Source organism: Gopherus flavomarginatus, chromosome 7 (assembly GCF_025201925.1).
Source record: "Gopherus flavomarginatus isolate rGopFla2 chromosome 7, rGopFla2.mat.asm, whole genome shotgun sequence".
In the NCBI taxonomy this organism is placed as follows: Eukaryota; Metazoa; Chordata; order Testudines; family Testudinidae; genus Gopherus; species Gopherus flavomarginatus.
Window position 1 is genome coordinate 7,066,804 of NC_066623.1, and position 21,969 is coordinate 7,088,772.

General features: G+C 51.1%; 1 protein-coding gene across 3 annotated transcripts in view; it reads left to right on the top strand.

Annotated features, from left to right (window-relative positions):
• The window catches only part of CAMK2A (calcium/calmodulin dependent protein kinase II alpha), a 72,379-nt gene that overhangs the window by 12,989 nt on the left and 37,421 nt on the right, over positions 1–21,969 (top strand). For all 3 annotated transcript variants that reach the window (XM_050961555.1, XM_050961556.1, XM_050961558.1), the window contains exons 2-3: positions 3,312–3,406; positions 19,314–19,373. In XM_050961555.1, the coding sequence (XP_050817512.1) occupies positions 3,312–3,406; positions 19,314–19,373 (155 nt within the window). The remainder of the gene's footprint in view (positions 1–3,311; positions 3,407–19,313; positions 19,374–21,969) is intronic.

Genomic DNA, 21,969 nt, shown 5'->3' on the forward strand with positions numbered 1-21,969 from the left:
GTGCCTTGCCTTGCAGCTCGGAAACATGGGCTCAAATCTGGAGCGAGGTCCTAAAGTGTAATGAGTTTGTTGGTCTCAGCTAGGTCAATATTCCTAAACCACACCACAGAATCTGGTGCAGAGACTCAGGACTGAGCTGTTAGGGAGGATGCTGGTCGTTGCATCCCACATGGAGGAGATGCTGCTCAGGTGATGGTTCAGGAAGATGCTGTTTCAGTTTTCTGATGGACTTCCGTTTCCAACATTACTTTGCTCATTGCTTCAGGGGACAGTGGGGTCAGTGCCTTGGGAAAGCTCTTTGAGGGCTGAGCTCTGTGGTCCCTTTGGGTAGAGGCAGGAAGGGGAGAATGTCATGTGGAACTGTCCAGTTCCCGGCAAAGGAGAGGGAACTCCCCTCTCCTATCACCTCCTTGAGCGCAGAGCTTTGCCTAAGCAGTTAGTGAACTGTGGCAGCCAGGGTAAGATAGTCATTTGTCTAACTCTTCAGCACATTCCCATGCTGATGGCTTCCATTCACTATGTTCCAAATATACCTGGCTCACCCTGTTTACAGATGGGCTTTTTCCTGGAGGAGACAGAGCTCAGTGATGCTGGGAACAAATGCAATAACCTTTTGTAACCCACCGGTGAGTGTGTGTGGCAGGTCCCCTCTGTGCCAATCCACAGAGAGTGCAAATTGTTACAGCTCCCACTTAAGATCTGGGTTCAGAATCCACTTGGACCACAAGTGCAATGAAATTGGCAGGTTTCATTCTGTTGCCAAGTGGACATAGATACACATCATAAAAGTACCACACAATCTGGCACCACTCAACGTGCTATGCAGCCTCCGCTCTGGAGAGACCCAGAGTGGGAACGGTAGGGGATGCTGCAGGTCAGACCGAGTGTGATGGAAGGCACCCAGGGTTGAAATACCCAATATATGCTCAGTCACACATTCGTATGATCCCCCAAAATGCACGTGCACGATCCTGAGATGCATGTGCTCACTAATCACCTGCATGCTCCCAAGAAACACACACGTTCATTCACTCACTTGTGATCTGAAGAGCTATGACCTCCAATTCACCCCAGACATGAATTCACCAAGCTGAAGCACTCACATGTGCCCAAGTTTTCCTGAGACACACACATGCCAACCTGCCCATGTGTTCCCAAGATGCCATGCTTAGATTCCTCCACCTGGCCGTGAAATTCACATGTGATTCCAAGACACACACTCACTCACAGAGTGATCCCAACACACATTTACTCGTTCATCCATCATCTTAAAATACCCTGTGAGCTGCTGCTTGTAATAGACGCTTCTCCGTGAGTGGATTCTGAGCATTTGCTAGTGGAAGGGGCTTCTTGTGCCATAAATTCCCTGTTGCTGATCTGGGTTTTTGATACCGTGTTTGCATCTGCCTATGTGTATTATTACAGTAATTTTACAGTAGAAAGCACAATCAAAAGACAAAAAAGCAGCCACAATTGGTTTGTGAATAAAAGCCACTTTCATTTCTGTTACCCCTTCCTTAGTCAATATTATTGACAAAGGTTGCAATCTGTAGCGCAAGATGTTTGATAAGACAGAAGGTGCTTTTCACCAATCAAAGATCAGCCTGTTTGGGAGAGAAGAAAATGTGAAAAAAGCCAAGTGAATGTGCTTGATTTTGAGCTTTCCAGCAAACAACGTAAAAGAGGGAGATAAACTGGTTGTTTTGCTAATACTGAATTGCTTGTCTCAGAGCCTGTGATACATGAAGGAGGTGGGGGGGGGGGGAAGTAGCTTCCTTTGATGGACACCCAGCCAGCCAGTTAGCTGTAAAATCCCTGTTGGCATCTGTTCTCGGCTTGCTTTACTTGTAAAGGGTTAACAAGCCCACAGGTAAAAGAAAAGAAGTGGGCACTTGACCAAAAGAGCCAATGGGAAGGCTAGAACTTTTAAAATCGGGAAAGAAACTTTCCCTTTGTCTGTTGTTCTCTGGGCTGCAGGGATGGAGCAGCAATGCTGTGTAAGGCTTGAACAGGGTATGAAAATTCATCTCCCATCCCTAGAAGGAATTATTTGGATAGGGAATGTTTAGTTAGACACAATCAAGATGATTTTTTATCTTGGCTTGTGGAGCATCTCTGTGCTAACCCTAGATGCTTTTGTTTGCTTGTAACCTTTCAAGCTGAACCCCCAAGAAAGCTATTTTGGGTGCTTGATTTTTAGAATTGCTCTTTTAAAATCTAGCAAAAGCCTAAGTTCCAGATGTATTTTCTTCCTTTTTGTTTTTAATAAAATTTATCTTTTTTAAGAACAGCATTTTTGGTGTCCTAAGAGGTTTCTGCATGTTGTTTGATTAGCTAGTAGCCACAGCTAATTTCCTTTGTTTTCTTTCTCAGCTCTTCCCCGGAGTAGGGTGAAAGGCCTTGAGGGTACCCCACAGGGAGGAATTCCCAAGTGCGCCTTCCTGGGTCCAAGGGTTGGTTTTTTTTCATTTGGGTGTGGCAGCATTTACCAAGCCAAGGTCAGAGAAAAGCTGTGACCTTGGGAGTGTAATACAAGCCGGGAGTGGCAAGTATTAATTTTTAGAATCCTTGCGGGTCCCCGCCTTCTGCACTCGGAGTGACAGAGTGGGGATTCAGCCTTGACAGAGCCCTTGTCCCTGCCCTCCCAGAATCATCTCTCAGGATGGGAAGATTTTCCTAACAGTCTTGCCCATGCCATCTGTCACGGAGTGTGGGGAGTCCAGTCCTGCACCCCTCTTCCTGGGACCCACAGTGACTCTTAGCCAGCCAGTAAAACAGAAGGTTTATTGGACAACAGGAACACCGGTTACAGCAGAGCTTGCAGGCACAGTCAGGACCCCTCCATCGAGTCCTTCTGGGCTTTCAGGGTGCTTGGATCCTAGCTAGGATACCCTGAATTCCGCCCACACAGCCCCAAGCCCAAACTCAAACTGCTTCCCTCCTGCCACTCCCTTCCTTTTTCCCCCTTCCAGGGCAAAGGTGTTGACCTTTCCCCTCTCTTACCTAGCTCAGGTTACAGGCTCCGGTATCGTCCATCCCCTAAAGTCCTCCCCTGCTCTCCCATTCCCCACACAGACAGCCCCTACTCCATCACACCATCTAGCTCTGTTTGGATGGGATAATCTCTATCTTTCCAATCACATGAATTACCACTATTGAGTCTGTCCCTCCAGAACTCTCCTCATTGTGCAGAGTTCATATATTTGTTTCTGTCTTCAAGTCTCCAATGCTGGCAGGTGCCATGTGACACTCCTGCTTTTCCTTTTTAGTCCAACCCCTTTCAGTTTCTTTCTGGTTCTTGTCTCCCACAGAGGTGCCTTCTCAATCGTCCGGAGATGCGTGAAGGTGCTGGCGGGACAGGAGTACGCAGCCAAGATCATAAACACCAAGAAGCTCACTGCCAGAGGTAAGTGCACTGAAGTCTTGTGGCATACTTCCTGGGAGAAGGCGCCTTTCCACTGATTCCATTACCCTTATCCACCTCACACCGTCTCTGCTTGGACCAAAGTGAGCCTTGACCTTTAACAGCTCCTGCCTATTCTGCTCCGTGGTGGGAACTGCAGGAAGGAAGAAAGAGAAATGAGCATGTTTTCCTGAACAGTCGAACCCCCTTTATCGGCATGGAACCGGGGCCATGATGCGAAGGGGCCCCCAGCCTGTGTTTGGATAATGGGGTGCGGGTTTGCAGAGAAGAGAGGAAGAGCACAGAAAAGCCAGTTAGCCAAGCTAAGCTTTTACCTGCATGAAAAACATACCCTGAAATAGCCCCCCTGGCCTATTAACACTCTGTGGGCTTGGGCCTGTGAGGGCTGAGTGCCCACAGCTCCCACTGACTCCAGTGGGAATGGGGAGCATTCAGCGCCAGCCAGGATCGGGCCCTATCAGCAAGGCTAATTCTGGAGCCTCATATTGAGTAGTGGTGATGGTTTTTGTTCTCCCCTCCTCTGGAATTGTCAGCTCACTTCAGTTTCTCTGAAGCGCAGTTCCCAGCCTGTTTCCTTCCCGGTGGCGAAGCAGCCATCAGGCCTTGAGCAGTGATGCTTCCTGCTCGCTGCAGCTTGGGCCAGGAGTCTGTTGGCATTTCTAGAGGGTTTTTTTTAGCCCCTCTCTGCACCCAATGGGGCTGCTCCATGTCAGTCTTTGCCAGGTGACCCCGTTCACACACAGCCAGCCCTGGGGGAATAGCAAACACAGGAGAGCATCAAAGAGCCTGGACAGATGAGAGGGGGAAGTGTGGCTGAGGGAGATGCAGTAGTAATGACAGAAGGAGATGCAGAGCACAGATACAAACAGGAGAGCTATAACCAAGCAGCTATAGACTTGAACTTCGATTCCTCAGTACTGTCCCAAGATGCCTTTCCCATGTCACTGGGGGCTGTGTGGCCGTAGAGGTAGAGAGGTGCTCATTAGAGAGCCTCCATTTTAAGCAGTGAAGGGGGTGGAGAGAGTGACTAGGAAATTGTTATTTACCCCTTGTCATAAGGCAGGAAGCAAGGCTCCCCTGATGAAATTAACAGCCAGCAGGTTTAAAACGAACATAAGGAAGCACTTCTTTCACACAGCGCCCAGTCAGCCTGTGGAACTCATTCCCAGGGGATGTTGTGAAGGCCAAAATATAACAGGGTTCAAAAAAGAGCTAGATAAGTTCATGGAGGATCGGTCCTATTAGCCAATATGGCCAGGGATGCAGCCCCATGCTCCGAGTATCCCTGACTGCCAGAAGCTGGGATTGGACAACAGGGGATGGATCACTTGATAATTGCCCTGTTCTGTTCACTCTGTCTGAAGCATCTGGCATTGGCCACTGTCGGAAGACAGGCTCCCGGGCTAGCTGGGCCATTGGTCTGACCCAGTGTGGCCATTCTTATTTTCTAACCAGCACCCTCAGGGCATCCTCTCTTTTCGAAGGGCTCCAATCACGCTTTGCTCTTCCACCTGGGGACTCTGCTACAACCCCTGGCCAGCCTGTGGCTGGCTGCCCCAAGTGAATCAGACACCAGGAGAGCAGCAAGCATGCACTGACCTTAGGTGCCACAAGCTGCTGCCAATGGCAGAATGAAAATATTAGCAGGAGAACCCCACCCCCGCGCGCCTCTCTGTCCTCTGTATGTGAAAAGCCCTGTGAAACATGGCCCACTAGCAATGGAAAAGGAACTTATTTTCTTTTCCACCAGGATCCTCTTTCCCAGTTCTCTTCAGAGGTGCCTGTCCCAGCTGCCTTGCCGCTTAGCCCCTGTAGTCTGCCACAGGCAATGGCTGTGCTTTGCAGAGAGGAAAACCTCCTCCACAGAAGAGCGTGGCTCATTGCGTTTGGTCCCAGCTGCTGTTCCATGCAGTCCCAGCCATCTTTCCTCCCCCCTCTTGCTTCCAGCTACACACACGGATGCACATTGCCTGCAAAAAGTTGCATAATTGATTGTTGCTGTTCTTGGCGGAACGGGCTGCGCAAGGGATCGTCAGGGTCTCTGAGCCCCAAAACTGTCAAGAACGATGTAGGAGCCATTTTTCTTCGCAGCCGTAACAACTTGTGAGTCCCTGACAATCTCCTGCCGCTCTGCATGGCTCTCTGGCCCTGAAAGCAGACTGGGAGCAGACCTTCCACTTGAGTGAGCCTGGCAGCTTCGCTGCACTGGAATGTTTTGTCCTGCCACTGACCTGCTGTATTCAAAGGTTTTCATCCATCTTCCTCTTTTGCTTTCGCCTTCCCCAAGCTGAATGGGGCCACGCCATGGGGCCAGCTCTCCCATGGCATTTAGTGGTCCACTGTCACTTTTAAAGATGTGGAACTGAAGCATGAACGACAGACATCTTGTATGTAGCCGTATGGTGACTTTGACTGGGGGCATGTCGGCATGGGGGCTGGAAAGTGTAACTTCCAGCTTGAGCAGACGTACTGGAGCTGCAGTCACACGCTGTCACTGCAGTGTAGACATCCCCAAATGTTTTAGGCAGGGCACTGTAATGCTCCGTGGCCATCCTCACTCTTTTGAAAGTACCCCTCAGTCCTCTTCCATGGCTGGCAAGCTGCTCACAGAAGAGCGAGTGCCTTCTCCAAAACCCCGCTGCTTTGCAGGGTGGAGCTTCCTTCGTGGGAGTCATGAGGCCAGGTTCAGCAGTAACAAATGGAAGGGATTTGTTCGTGAAGCTGCTGGATGCAGACAGCCCCTGTGGTTCTCTCCCAGGCTGCCTAAAGCCAGTCTGCACTGCCTAGTGTCACTACACAGAGGGGCTGAGATTTTCTAAAGGGGCTAATAATTTTGGGTGCCTCTATTTTTAGGTGCTCAACTTGAGATGCCTGAACAGAACTTGTTCACGGGGGGCCAGGCACTCAGCAATTATGAAAATCAGGCCCCTTTCAGGTATCTCAGGTTGAGTAGCCAAACACTGGGACAGCTCAAATCACTTGCCTCTTGTGAAAATCTTGGCCCTGGTCACCCAAAGTCCTAGCCTGGACTAAGCAGTGATGGTTGAGAGAGCTGGCCACACTGCATAGTGGAAGGTGCACTGTACAGTCAGGGGATGCAGGCATTGGCAAGGGTGCTGTGGCCTGGATCTCACACCCGGCAATGGAAGCCATGTTCCTGTCATGTTAGCAGCTGTGAATGGTCCATGGAGATGGGATGATGGAAAACCTGCTCAGCTTTGATTCATTGGCTTCCATTTTTCTGATGATCCAGCTGCTCTGATGGCAGAACAGCCTCTGGGACCAGACATGCCTAGAGGGGAGAGAGATTAGCTCTCCATGCCCCCTCCGTCCCTGCTCCTGTTGTCACTATGCCAACCAAGTCCCAAAGGGGGTGATGGTTTCTGTGAGGGGGACCAGACTGAGATTTCCAAATTATTTCAGAGGGGCCACTACAACCACCAGGTTGGTCTGGCTTTAAGCCTCTGGTTGCCCTCCAAACCTCACTTTATTCACCGCTGGCCTACCAAAGACTCCATCGCAAAAGTCCCCTTCTTCTCCCACAGCATTGCCCTGGCTTTCCCCCTCCTCCAGTCTTGCTGCAATTCCTGCATCATATTCATACTCCTTTGTGCTCACCTTCAAAGCTCTCCTACATCTCCTCTTCCATTTCCGACTGCTCCCCACCATGAGTGCTCCCCCTGCTAACTCCATCATGTTCCCATCATCTCCTCCCACACGGACTTCACCGCCTTCTTCCACACCTCCACCCCACCCCCCCGGAACAGCCTAGTGACTTCACTCTCCTTCAGGCACTCCTCTGTCTTGGTCCTTGGCCTGACCTTTCTCCAGTACCCTCCTCTCTGGAGCTCCCCTCTCACATGCCTACTGTAGTAGAGTTACTAAAAGTGACATAATGACTCAAATGACTGTAACCCGCCCCCTCCCCCGAGGCTTTTAAATGACAAGAAAGTTTTCTCAAGCTTTTATTCCCATTTTCCCTTGTGTTGTCACCTACCAGTCCCCTCTCCCCGACACACCCTCTCAAGGGCTGATGATTTCTTTAGTCGCGTTAGCTGCATAAATAAAACCATAAGCTTCTTGGGGCAGGGACTTGGTTTATATTATATCTGCAGAGTGGCAGGCATCCCTATGGTTCTCTATACATAATGCAGGACAACAGCAGGAGCTGGCTATATTTTCATTCCCACTAGGGTAGATGCATGATTTCCATCTGTGGGTTCTTAAAAACTATAGGTTTAATCTGTTACCATAGCCTCTGAGAGTTACCCTGGTGATGTTCCTTTCACAGACTTCTCTACCAGGGGCCTAGTCTGATGTTCTGTTGTATGTACTTCGCTGTGTGTTTTAAAGGAAAAGTCTATAACGCGTTGTTGATGGAGCTGGGAGGCAGAGGACAAAAGACATATAGTCAGGGAAGATTTATTGCCAAGAACTTAATCCAAGTGGGAACACTGTATTGTGTTTTATAACTGGATGGCATTCACATACTGTAAAGAAAATAGAATTGGTTTTATGTAATTTAATTTGTACTCAAAGTGCTAACCCACTTTCTAAAGCAGTGTGTAGGTGCAGTGCATGTATAGGCAAACACCACAGCCGTTGTGCACTCAGCTACAGCTCACTCTCAGCCTTGGACACGAGGACTTGTTTGGCTGGGAGAGGGAGTGTTTGCCAGGACACCTAGATTACCCCATACTCTTTCCCATAAGTGCTAAGGGGTCATTAACTTCCACCTGGACAGCTGGAGATGGGAAACCCTGGTTCAGTATCCCTTCCAAAGGAGGGCACTGGTCTGGAACAGCACTGAGATGCCGGCTTGGGGGAGGCAGCGCTTAGGTCCTGGGCTGGTTAGCAAGGCTCCCTCTCTCTTACTGAGACAACCTCACCAAATCTGAAACCGGGGGTTGCGGGAGTTTTTCTGGTTTGGCCAGGTGCCACCTCAGTCTGTGCAAGGCAATCAAGTTCTGCAGCTGGCAGCAGTGTTCTCCCTCTCCTCAGATGTTTCCCCATCTTTGAGTTGCCAAAAAAGGGAGTTTGTGTTTTCATTTTGGCTGCTGTGTGCACTCAGGCAGCTATTCCTCGCAGCAGCTCTGAGCACAGCATGCACATGTGTTGGACAGAGGGAGATGATGGGAAGGGAATGCACAGCACCTTTGAATTCTTGACTGGCATTCTGGAGGGCGTTGTCACCTGCAGCAGAGCCCTCCATCTGTGTGGTTTTGAATTAGTCTGAATGAGAGCCCTGAAAATGAGCAAACTCCCGTTGTTTCTACCTGGCACCATTATTCATCTCTCCAAAGGTTTTAAAAAAAAAACAACCCCAATCATCTCCTTTCAGATCTTAAAATAGACCAGCATTTTGCAGGCTTCCCACACATAGCTCTGCCAGTATACCACAATCGCGACCTGAAGCACTGCAGCTATTCCAGGCTTGATCTCCCACGAAGTTCTGCCAATGCACCTCTTTCCCAATCTGCAGCACCGCCTGATCTTTCAGTCCCGAACACATGAACCCAGCTCCACCAAGGCTCCTCAGTCTTGACCTACAGCTCCCCTGCTACTCCAGACCTGGACTCTTATACAAATCTACCGACGTACCGTAATCTGCAGTGCACCATGATATTCCAGGACTGGAGCGTCTCACAGCTCTGCCAGTGCTCCTTGTTCCTGACTTGTGAACTTCCACTGCTGCTCCAATCCTAGGTGGCTTTCCCTGAATTGAGGCCATCAACCATGTGGAGCTGCTGGTTGGGTTTATGAAATAGACAACCACCCATTAAGGTCTAGGGGAAACTCACCCATCTTGTTGTCTCATACAAGCCTCATTTAAAGGAGGTGAAAAGCTAGTGCATTAATTACCTCATCCCCCAACAGACTTTTTAATCCTTTGTAAAATAAATAAGCAAGCCACTGTCCATCAGGAGCAGATGGTCGGATTCTTCTGGAGGGCTGAATGCTTGGCTTCTCCATGCAGATCGAAGTTGGCAGCAGAGAAGCCACCAGGCAGGAAGCATCACAGCTTTCAGGGCTTCCTAAAAGACCAGATTGAATTACTTTCTTTCTCTTCCCCCCTCCCCGCCCGCTTTTGTCTTTTATGTCTTCATTGGTTCCCTCTTTGTCCTCTTCTCAGGCTTCTGTTAGTCTACCCCTCCAGCAGTAGCCCAGCATCTTCACCCTTAAATACAGCCTTACCCTACCTGCTGACCTGGATCGAGTCACCAACATCTCTTGTCAGCCATCCACCCAGCAGAGTCTTGAAAGTGTCAGGAAGCTAGCTGTGATCCTTCCACCAAGACCTCTATTGGGCACAAAGCATTCCTGGGATAGGGTGGAGGAGCAGCATAGCTGCTAACTGTTAGAGCCCCAGGGTCATGATCGAATGCAAGGGGCTGTCTGCCTCCCGTGAGGATGAATCATATGATGGATGTGAATCACCCTGGAATACAGGAGGAGGGGAAGGAAAAGGGGATGAGAATTGACGGATGCTCGTCTTCAAAGCCCCCACGTTGCTGCTGAGGTACAGAAGGGCGGGGGCAATACCAGAGGCCCAGTGTCCTCTAAGACACTGAGTGCGAATTGTGGTTCTTCAGCCATTGCTTCTTGAGTTTGAAGAAGTTTTAGTGACAAATCTGGCCTCTCTCTCCATGTCCAAGGGGTTTTCTGGGCACACAATTCAGGTGAAACCCGCAAGAGCCAATGGCCTTTGAAAGCAGTGACTTTGATTTAAATCCAGATCCCCTCCAGCCATACACAGATATCACTGACAACGCATCTTCTAAGGACGAAGGTTCCCTGCTCTCTGCCATGTTTCAGTGCCACTAGCTTTTGTTTGGAGTAGGAGGAGGGATTCCCCCTCCCTGCAGGACCGGCGCTAGGGGTTTGAGCGCCTTAGGCTGACGGCAATTTCACTGCCCCGCGCGCTGGTCCCGCGGCTCCCGTGGAGCTGCCGCAGTCGTGCCTGCGGGCGGTCCAGTGCTCCGCGGCTGCGGTGGAGCTGCCGCAGTGGTGTCTGCGGGAGGTCCACCGGAGCCGCGCGAGCAGCCGACCTTCCGCAGGCACGACTGCGGCAGCTCCACGGGAGCTGCCTGCCCCCCCCTCCGGACACCCTAGGCTGCCGGCTGCCGCGGCAGCGCCCTGACCCAGGGGACACCCTGGACTGCCGGCTGCCGCGGCGGCCGGCAGCCTGGGGTTTCCCTGGGCCAGGGGACCCCCGCCCCTGGGTTGCTGGCTGCCGGGGCGGCGCCCTGACCCAGGGGACCTCCTGGGCTGCGGGCTGCTGCAGCAGCGCGCTGACCCAGGGGACCCCCTGGGCTGCGGGCTGCCACGGAGGCGCCCTGACCCAGGGGACACCCTGGGCTGCCGGCTGCCGCCGGCAGCTCAGACTCCCTCTCTGTCCCAGCAGCAGCGGCTGCTCAACCATTTAAAAAAAAATTGTGGGGCGCTTTTTGGTGCCCTCAAATCTCGGCGCCCTAGGCAACCGCCTAGTCCGCCTAAATGGTTGCACTGGCCCTGCCTCCCTGGCCTGTGCAGCTCATGTGAAAGAGCCTGGCACCCATGCTGTGCTTAGCTGCGCTGAAACTCCCTTTGCTTTTCATCTCTCCTGAGCTTCCTTCTCACGCCCCCGGCTCAATTCCAGAGCCCTCTCGGCTCCCTGTGTGTCTCTGAACCCAAAGTGCCTCCCCAAGGCCAAGCTAGTTGTGTTGGTTAATGCATCGCAGGCAGATGTCGAATGCCACGGTGCTGGATGCACTATAAGAACCTGAACAAGCCAGAACACGAAATCGGCCAATTCTCTACTACATTCCTGGAGGGTTGTGCCCCGTGAGGGAGGAAGGAAGGAAGGACTGGGCTGTGTGTCTGTTGCGCAGGTGTGGGTGCCAGTTTGTGCACGCAGCAGGCTGGCCAGGAGTGGATATCTATGTACATGTAGGCTGGGTCTGCAGGGATACATGGAAGTGGGTGTGGAGACATGCATTCCATAGTGTACAGGTGTCTTTGTGCAGAGGAGACTTTATGCAGGCTTGCAGGGGTGTACATGACAAGTGATTTTGTGTGAGTGCACACCTGCAGGCAGGTGTGTGCATGCATGTGCAAGGGCACCTGCAAGGCTGTGAGTGCATGCACGTGGTTGGGTGAGACAGGCATGTGTCTGGGTGTGTCTCTCTGCTGTTGGTTAGGTGTGTGTGTGGGGAGTGTGTTTCTGTGCAGGTACCTGGAAAGGTGAGTGGGTGCTGTGCATTGCGTGTGTGTTACAGACCGCCTGGTTAGCCTTCCCGAGTTAAACACAGTCTTCCCCACTTGATCTGAACTTTCTGTCCTTCTGTAGCACCTCTGCCCTGAGCATTTCAAAGCCCTTTTAAACCACTAACAAAACAAGCCTCTGGGCACCCTTGAGAGGCAGGTCAGCAGGGTTATCCCTGCAGAACGCGAGGCCCAAGGAAGGGAAGTGGCTTGTTCGTCTTGCCTTTTCATTCCTCCAAAGGCCACTCGTGTTTTCATCCTGACGCTCCCGCCAGGTGCGGAGAATGGGGCTAGGTTCGACTCAGGGACTATCCAGAGTCAGAAAGCTGCCAGCGCTGGGAGGAGAAGCTTTGAGATGTATGTAGCATGAGAGGAGCAGCAGAAAGCGAGACCTGCTCCTTATTTGTTACCTGGAGAGATGGTGGAACAGAACTCTAAATTCAGATCACACCACTGGGGGGCCCTGGAGAAGTTTGACTACCTTTCGCCGTCCGCTAGATTTCCTTTTCATGCACCTCACCCTCCTAGGGTAAGATTTTAACAACACCTGTGTGACTTAGCAGCTCAAGTCACAATGAAAGTCAATAGGATTTGTGCTCCTAACTCACTTAGGTCCATTTGAAAATCCCAGCCCTAGGTTTCAGCTGGGACAGGGACCATGCCTGTCAAAATCTCCCACCTTATTGAGGTTGTTCTCAACAGCAGGCAGAAAATATCTATCCTTCTGAGCTTTCCAACCTGCGTTTGTGGCTCCACAAGGGCCTGTAAGGAGCAGACAAGCATCCAGCCCTTGGCGTGTTTATCCAAACTGAACCGTCATTGCTGCTGGCTGGGCAGACCCCTTCTTCTCCCCAAGGGACTGGATGGAGTGAATCACCACTGCTCCCGTTCATGCAGGCTCCTTGCTAAAACCCCATACATCAGTAATCTTCCCACAGCCTGTCTGCCCCATGAATCCCAGGAGCTACCGGAACGTAGCTGGCAAGAACTTGCGGAAACCATTCCCTTCTTGTTCTCCAGCCAGGGATTAGAACTATGTTAATTGCAGATCCAGATCTGTTCTGTTTCCCTGCAATCAACTTCCCAGTGCGGACTCAAGGACTGAGAGTTAATTTCCCTGATAGGCACCCCCCTGAAATATTATCCAGTATCAAGTGGTCTGGGGTTCAATGCCTGCCATTACCCCAGATGTACTGGCACAGTGCTAGGCTGCCTTGTGATTGAAGGCTGATCTTCATAGAATCCACCCTCTCTGTCTCCTGACCTCACTGTCCAGCACGTGTGGATTTGAATAGCAAAGAATGGGCAACCCATACTAGGAGAACTTGCATCTTTGTTTCCCTCTAGTGGTCGATCCGCATTTGAGGATAAGTCTATTACAGTCGACAGCTAATGGAGCTACTCTTTTAGCTAACCTATTATTCAGGTAATTGAGATTCTACTTTTAATGCTGAAGATAATAGGTTAAAATCCTTCTACAGGCCCAAGTAAGGTTATTCTAAAAACACCATATTTTAGTCTCTCTCTCTTTGGTAAATATCAGAGGAGCCAGTAGCCAAATCCTGAAGTCTTTGCTCTGCTTTTAATCAGTTCTCCTTACCCAATGACCTCACTGGAAGCGTTGCCTGAGTAAGGACAGCAGGCAGAAGCTCAGAAGGCAAATCATAAATTCACTCCCCCGGGCACCTGACGGCTAGTGGAGTCTCATTTTAACAGACACAGCCATATCTCAGCCATGCACCTTTCATTTTGATGCTGCATATTTTGTGGTGTGTATAAAAAGATTTTCTGTTATCCCTTCGGGGTGCTTTTCTGCGAGCACCTGTCCCTGCACATTCACGACTGGCGGGTCGGTAGGAAAAGCTGTGCTTACTTTCCCCTTTGAGGCGTCAGTCAAACAGCCTGGGGTAAACAGTTCAAGCATCTCAAGGTTTCCACACAATTCCATTAGTGGCAACTAGTTGGATTGGAGGGTTCCTACTGGACTAACAAACCTTTAGGCTATTGGATCAAAGGTGCCCAGGTTAGTCATACCTGGAAGTTACCTTTTAGTGGCCTTACTATATGTGGACTCAGTTGTTGTTTTAGTCCTGTTCCTGGTGGCAAAATAAGAATATTGCTTGGTGCCTTTGGTTGCAATCTTAGAGGGAAGATTTAACCCCCCTCCCACCCCTGCCATAGTTGGTCTTTCTGTGCCAAGATTGGGGTGGCCCAGGGGAAACCAGACTGCTGATGTAACTATTCTGTCCAGCTCCAGGGCTGCTGCTTTATCTCCTCTCGCCATCTCGGATCCATTTAGTTTGTTTCTCACTATTTATTCTCGGTACCTTTTGTGCTTTAGTAAGCGCTAGCCCCCTCCTGGCCGCCTCTGCTGTCAAACGCCCGAGTTGTGACTTTGCAGTCATTTCAGTGGTGACAGATTGCGATGGTACAAATGCAGGACCAGGCAGAAGGAAAAGCTGGAAGTGGGGGGAGAGACACTTATTCTGAATCTCAGAATGACAGGGATGGGCAGGAGCAGGGCTAGGGGGTTTGCTTTGCAAAATCTTATTAGTCAAGTAATCCAAACCTGGTTCATTTGGATTTATATCCCATTTATTAATGACCTCAGAGCTCAGAGAAATGGTTCCCGTTTTGTCTCACTTCTAATAATGCTTTGCACAGCTGCCTCTCACAGGATCTCCAAGTGTTAATGAAGTTAGCCCTTTGAGGCATAGGGAAGTGTTAGTATCTTCATTTCATAGATAGGGAAACTGAGGCACAACAGGTTAAATGACACAGGAAGACGAGGCAGAGCCAGAAGGGTAGCCTGGGTGTCCTGCCTCCCACTCCTGTGCTATCCTCCCTCAGGACACTAGCTATGGGAAGCATAGAAAAGATTAGCCAAATCAGCTGCTGTTTTCATGAATCATTTCTCCTTTCAAGGGCACTCCATGCCTCCCCACAGAATTCTTCTCAATAAGCAAGGGCCTTTACCAAAATAATAATGGTAGCTAGCTCTTCTATTGCGATTTTCATCAGTAGATCTGAAAGCATGTTGCAAAGGAGGTCAGTATCATATTATCCCCATTTTACAGATGGGAAAACTGAGGCACAGAGCAGTGACATGACTTTGGCAAGGTCACCCAGCAGAGACAGGAACAGAATCCAGCTCTCCTGTGCTCTATCCAGTAGGACACACTGCCTTCCTAGTTCCTTTCCTTTTATTCCTGCTCATTCCCTGCTATTTCCCTATCCCAAAGTACAAACCCAAGATCAAGCATAGAGCGAGAAAGTGCTCGTGCAATCCTAGCATGTTCAGCTCTCGCTGGGAGTGTGCAGGAATCCAAGGGGTGAAATCTGTCTCGTTAGTATGGTGTGCACAGTGAGAGGCCGCCTGGACCCGAGGAAGCATTTGTGTTGTAGCATGAGGGTGTGCTGGGGAAGAGACAGAATTGACAGTGCTGGGCGGGGGCGACCTGCTATTCAGGCATTACAAGGCAGCGAGAGCACAGACTTTGAGAAGTGAAGCTCATATCACCTGCCAGCCTGAGGGAGAGAAACAGGGAGAGCAACCCAGCCCCACTCTGCAGCCCTGTGATTGGAGGTGACTCTCGCTCTTTACAGCCTTTGACTCACACGCTGGGAGGCTGCTCTGCTGCAACGAGTGGAACTGCACCCTTCTGTGAATTAGCCCGGGGCCTCCATCCTGCTACGGGAATGCCCCCAGGACTGCTCGGCCCATGCACTCAGCTTTCTCAGCACTCCTCCGGCGTGTGCAGCAAGGCTGGAGCTTAGCAGCTCAGGGCAGGGAAAGCTGCTCTGCATGGTGAGTTGCCTTTGGCCTGGAGGAGCCCTCCGGTGTGCCAGGGCTTGTTGTGTTCTGCGGGGCTTTTCTGCTCCTTTCTTCCTTAGACAAATAAAGGGAGATGGTAACATTATTGGGGTCCACTGCAGGCCAAGTGACCGAGCAAATTGTGTCCTGTCTGATTCTCAGACCATGCCCGTGACCATGTTACCTGAGCAAAGTGGCATCCCTGCCAAGTCCCTGGCTCCTGCAGTGTTCTCCATGTAGCCAATCGCAGGGCCTCTCTTGCCACGTGTGCCAGGGGAAGTGCTGCCTACTTCCTCCTTGACATGGTGTGGCAGGTAATCTCAATGGGTGATGCCTGATAACAGAGAGCCCAGGTGGGCAGGTAGAAGAGCGACACAAACAACAGCAGGAACGTCTCTGGCCTGTGTTGTACAGGAGATCAGGCAGGGATGATTGTAATGGTTCCTGCTGGCCTTACAAATATATGAAAAGCCAGTGGGAATGTGCTTCTCAGGGCAATTCATTGGCTGTGCTGAAAGAGACCACGAAAAAGTTTACTGCGGCTCTGGGCTGTACATACAAAAAGATCCCAGGGAGTGGTATGGATTGTCTCTGTACAGGCCTGCTGTGATTGCATCTGGAATGCTCTGTTCTGCTTTATTCTGTGTAGATTTTTATATCATGCATATCACCAGAGTATATGAGTCCAGCACATTAAGTGACGTGACTATGCATTGCCGTCTGGCCACCCCATAATTGGAAAGAAGGTGATGAAATGGAGAGATTTGAGGAGTTCAGGAACTCAGCCAGAGGTTAGGGGTTTATCACAGGAGTGGGTGGGTAAGGTTCTGTGGCCTGCAATGTGCAGGAGGTCAGACTAGATGATCATGATGGACCCTTCTGGCCTTGAAGTATTTGAGTCTAAAGCTGAGTCTAAGTCTTTGAGTCTAAGGATAGGGGGATGAATTCTGAGCAAAGATGCCGAGAACTCAACTTGTATAGTTTAGCAAAGCAACGGCTAACGGGGAGACATAATAGTCTACAAATATTGGAAGGGTATAAACGCCAGGGGTAGAGAGGAATTGGTGAGGATCTTGCATGAGAGTCTGACTAGCAGGATTTACTGAAACTCAAAGTTAAACTCCAGGGGGTGAACCAGGATGGACCATAGCAATAGTCACGGCTGAGGTTTGCCCAGCTCTAATAATAACCCTGTTTCTTCTTGCTGCTGCTTAGTGCCTGATACCATGAAATACATTCACAAACTGTTGCTGTGGGAACGTGTCTCTTCCCAGGAAGTCCATTTCATGGACTGAGAAGGCAGTAAAATGCAAAGGAACAAACACCAAATCACTTCAGAACATCCCAGAATGAAACTTAGGGGGGAGAGATAGCTCAGAGTTTTGAGCATTGGCCTGCTAAACCCAGGATTGTGAGTTCAATCCTTGACGGGTCATTTAGGGATCTGGGGCAAAAATCTGTCTGGGGATTGGTCCTGCTTTGAGCAGGGGGTTAGACCAGATGACCTCCTGAGGTCCCTTCCAACCCTAATATTCTATGATTTGGATCTGGTTTCCTGTGCTAGATTTCACAGAATTGCAAAGTTCAGGGATGTTTGTGAGGCCAGGAATTCCTGAACCAGGTATATTTCAAGTGGTCTTGAGAAAGGAAGCAAAGTTGGGAAAGGGAAGCTGTATGCAACAGCCTGGGTGGTATGAGATGCTCACTGAACATGGGGTAATGTTAAGGAGTGAGGTGTTCTCAAGGTGGTTCATGTGTGTCTATGTTAATGCTTGAGTCATGCTCCTCAACCATGTTACTGCAGAGCACTGATCAGGGCCGAAGGACGCTAGAGGAGAATTAGACTGCAGTTTGTGTCAACGTGCACATGTTGGAGAGAGACTGAAAGAGATGTCAGAGAGCTAGGGAGGGGCTGGTCCTGTGCTCACAAGCACACAGCAATAAATGGTTTGCCGGAGCTTATTAAGAGTCTGATGTTCATGTTATGGCACCTCTGGTGCAGTGTGAGACTGCTGTCCCCGATCTTCTAGTCACATCAAAACACACTCTATCAGCGAGGGATGGGAGAATGCAGGCTGTCTAATTCTGTACATCTTGCATTCCAAAATTCCACTCTAACCTTATGGGGTTTGTGTTTTTCCTGAAGGAGAGAGAGAGAGAGAGACACACACACACACACACACACAGACACACACACACACACACACACACACACACAGCACAAGGGTTTGTAGGAGAGAAGAGGAAGCAAATCTAGTGAAAACAGGAGCAGAGAATGGGCAGAACAAAAAAAACAAAACAAAAAAGAGAGACTGAAAAAAGAGAGAGGCAGGTTGTCTATTTCCCATAATAGGACCCCATTTTCTGTTGCTTTGTAACTTTGCCAGATTTTAACCATTAGCGCTGAATTTTTTGATGGTGTGTGTCTGCCTTAGGCTGATTTTGGGGGCGGGGGGCTTCAGTGGAGGTGGTTCAGCCATATTCAAGAACTAGTTTAGGGGAAAATACATTGTATTGCCCATGTTAAAAAGTTCTTACAGCGGTTTAGGTGAAACCTCTACCATCTCCATGCTGTGGAGAGAGGGTTTGGGATCGGGCAGAGAGGTCACCCTGATTTCAAGAATGTGCCTTTTGCTGGTATCAAGGGAAAAACTGACCAAATCAGAACAAGTTATCAACTGTTGCAAAATCTCAGATTGCACATGCTCAGTAGAGACTTGTTAGAGCTTGGCAGCTAAATTCTCTGAAGAGTCTATCTGCACTGAGCACGCTCCATCCCCACCCAGCTCCGACCTGCTGACTGAACTGCCATCCCCACAGAGTGACTGAGGATGCCCCAGCCTGGGACTGCAGGAGGAAAGCAGGACTTTCCTGGCAATTGCTCCTCCGGGCTGCTGCAGGCTGCTGTGGTGCTGGGCTCCAGAACTGAGAGCAGAGAGTGTCACCTACGCTGGCATGCAGGCAGTGAGGAGGGGAAGGAGGAGGCAGCCCGACTCAAATGCAGCGGGGACAAGAGCTGGATGTGGAGGGAGGCAGGATTCGGCAGCTGGATTGGGGCTGGGATGGTCTCAGCAAGGAGACTGGGACTGGAACCCAGGGTGGGAAATGGAGGTGGAGGGACTCGGAGCCAGTCTTGGGGGTGGGGTGAGACTTAGATCAGATGAGAAGCTGGGACTGGGATTAGGACTGGAAGCCTGCTGAGGATTCTGGGAACTGGGAATGGGGTGGATGCAAAACTTAGATCTGATGAGGAGCCTGGGATGGGGAAGACTGGGGCTGGCTGGGGAAGGAGAGCGGGACAAGGAACCTGAGGACCTGGGGGGGAGACTGGGAGCTGTGATGGTGGATGAGGAGCTCAGTGTGGGAGACTGGGACTAGCTAGGAAAGAAAACTGGAATGAGAGCCATGGGAAGAGCCTGGGACAAGGATCCTGGGACAGACAGGCTGGTGGTGACAGAGGCAGAAGGCTGTCCATGAGGAGGCATGGCAGGTCCTGTATCTCAACTAAAAGTGATACAGGGTCTTGAGAGGTTAGCCTGGGGTTGTGCTCCTCAAGGATATCCTGGCTGAAATATACATATGTCGGATCCTCTTGGTGTTGAAGAATATCCTCAATCCTGTTCCTGAAGAGTAAAAGGTTCCCCCCCACACACAGCCCCCTAGAATGCCACTGGGGTCCCCTGCATGGGCAGCATCAAGTCCCGCCAGGGGCCTTCGTATTTTCTGCAGCTTGAGAGGAAGCAGAAGTAGGTTTGGCCATAGCCATGTCTCCTGATGAAGGGAGCCTGCATAGCCTTCTCCCCTCACCGACTTGTGACTTGTTTCTTTCAGATCACCAGAAGCTGGAGCGAGAGGCTCGGATCTGCCGTCTTCTGAAGCATCCAAATATAGGTAGGGTTTTTCTCCATGCTAGGTAGGGTGACCAGACTTCCTGATAAAATCGGGACCGTCCCGATATTTGGGTGGTTGTCCCGTGTCCCGAGATTTTGCTCTGCCAGCAGCACTGGTTTTTTGTTTTGTTTTTTGTTTTTTTCTCCGCTGGCAGCACTTGGCTTTTTGCCCCACCGGTGGACTCCCCCTGTCCCCCACCCCCAATATATCCCGATTTTTTCCTCATCTCATCTGGTCACCCTAATGCTGGGGAGGTGTGTGTGTGGGGAGAGGGTACTCCTCTGCATTCCCTTCCCTCCAGTCACACCCTGCACCTGCCTCTACTTCCCACTGAGGGAGGCTGTACGGCTCCCTGGACAAGCTCAGGCCTCCATCGGTATTGGAAGGCCTGCCTGAGGCACAGAGGCCTGGTTCTCCTCCCACTCGTGCTGTGCCAGTCAGGATTGGCTTCCCCAAGGTCAGTGCAGCTGGAGTATGAGACCATTGTAAGTGACAAGAGAACAAGGTGCCAAGGGCCTTAATCCCCAAAGGCCAGCAGTCGCTTCCTGTGGGACATGAATGTTCAGTGACTGGCTCAGTGGGGCGACTTCCTCCAATGAGGTCTAAGGGTGTGATCCAGAGTCCATTGAAATCAACGGACAGCTTCCCATTGACTTTAGATCGGGCCCTGTGCATAGCACTTGGCCACATAAGGAGAAGCAGGAGCATGCCATTAAGTAGGCAGTGCTTCCATTTTTAACCCCCACCCCACTTCCCACTGCCCAGGTGCTCCTTTGCTCAGGGCTCTCAAAAAGGAGAGCAGATCCCATCAGGGAACAGCGAAGGGGTGGGGGCTGCGGAGGCGGGTGACATGAGAAGCGTGGGGGGCTTTCCCATCAAATGTCCATCTGATGGTAGCCTCCTTCGGAAAAGCTGTTCCAGGAAAACTCCTGAGCCTCTGGGAAAGACAGAAATAGGCCAGGAGAAGAGAGAGAGAGAGAGAAAAAACTCAACCCCAAGCCCTGCCAGTGATGCTGATTCAATCAGTCACTCTCCCCATTCTCCCAGAGCCTGAGCTGATGCTGGCTGTGCCAGAGCTCGCCTCCCCAGAGGAAGATCCCCACCCAGCGGGGAACGTGGTGAACAAGGTCTGTGACTCTCAGGGCAGGAGCTAGGGAAAACCTTCTCTCCCACGGGAACTCTGACCCCAGGCAGGAGCGTCGCTGGGTTTTTGCATCAGCTTGAAAAGGAAATGGCTTGCAACCCCGAGAGCAGGCAGTCCGCAACGGTATCCCCCCCAGAGCAGCCTGCCATGCTGAGACGGAGCCAGCTTTGTTCCGAACTGGGGCTTCCCCCCTTGTCTTGCTGCTGCCTGGCTTCCCCTGTCCGGGCCAAGGTGAAGTAGGCCATTGTCTGGGAGGTGCGGGCCGCTGGAACAAGCCACGCACTGAAGTGTTGGCCGACGAATGCTGAGCGCTGCAAGCCATGGCCTGTCTGGGTTAGCGCTCTCACCTGTCCGCCCCCTCCCAGGTGCCTTCCAATGCACCTGTCTGGCAAATCCTGTCATCATGCAGTGCCCACTGCTGTTCTGTGGCACACCACGGGGAGGGGCAGACAATAAGTGGCAGCAGAAAGTCAGTCCCGTGCGTGAGCCCACGCTGAGCAGACTCCATCCGCCCTGCGCTGTCTGCTCTGCCTGGAACTGTACTCCCTACTTCTTCCCACCTCTCACCCCCGCCCTTCGCACATGCACACACATACACATGGTCCCTGCTTCATAAATGTTTCCGCTCATAAAGAGCCTGTCAGCTTCAATCTGTCTCAGGCAAATGCCTGCACAGCAGCGTCAGGTCGTCTCTGCATCAGCTCGAGTCACAGACCGCGCTGGACCAAGCTGTTGCTGTGACAACAGAGGGATTTGCTCCCCTCGCTCCAGCTGGAACAACGCTCCTGGGCAAAGGGAAAACAAACTGGGTTGGGGGGGGGGCGGGGGAGGACGAGAAGGGATGTCAGTCAAGCAGTGCAAGGATCTGGGGGGCAGAGCAGAAAGAGAGAGGGAGGAGGGAAAGGCGATGGCCATCACAGTAATGCTGCTGATTTCCCCGGCATTTCACTCCTTACTAACTAATCGTTGCCACCCTGGCATCTCCCAAGCGACACAGCATCCGAATCTCTCCCAGGCTTTCTGGGGCTGGAAGTGAGAGAGAGCGCAGCCCCCAGAGGTGGAGGGGGTTGTGCTTTTCCCTGCTCAAAGAGAGGAGCATCTCATTTCAGTCTGAATGGCTTTTGTTTGGGGATTACGGGAAACCACACAAGAAAGGACAAAAGTAAAGTCTGCCGGCAAGAGCATGGTGAAGTCTCTGCTTCCCGCATCCAGGTGGCAGGACACAGAGGCTGCTCTCTCCCTTCCCAGGAAAGGTGAAAGGTGCAGGACAGAGAAGACAAAGCCATCACAGTTATTACATAGCTGGACTTGGCACATAATAGAACAGATCAGCGCTCCTGCGTGTAAGTACTGCCGCTAGATTCACTTCCCAGCTCTAGTCACACAGCAAGTGACCTGTGCTTCTCCATGCCTCCTCACTCCTGACCTGTAAAATGGCGATGACAGTATCTG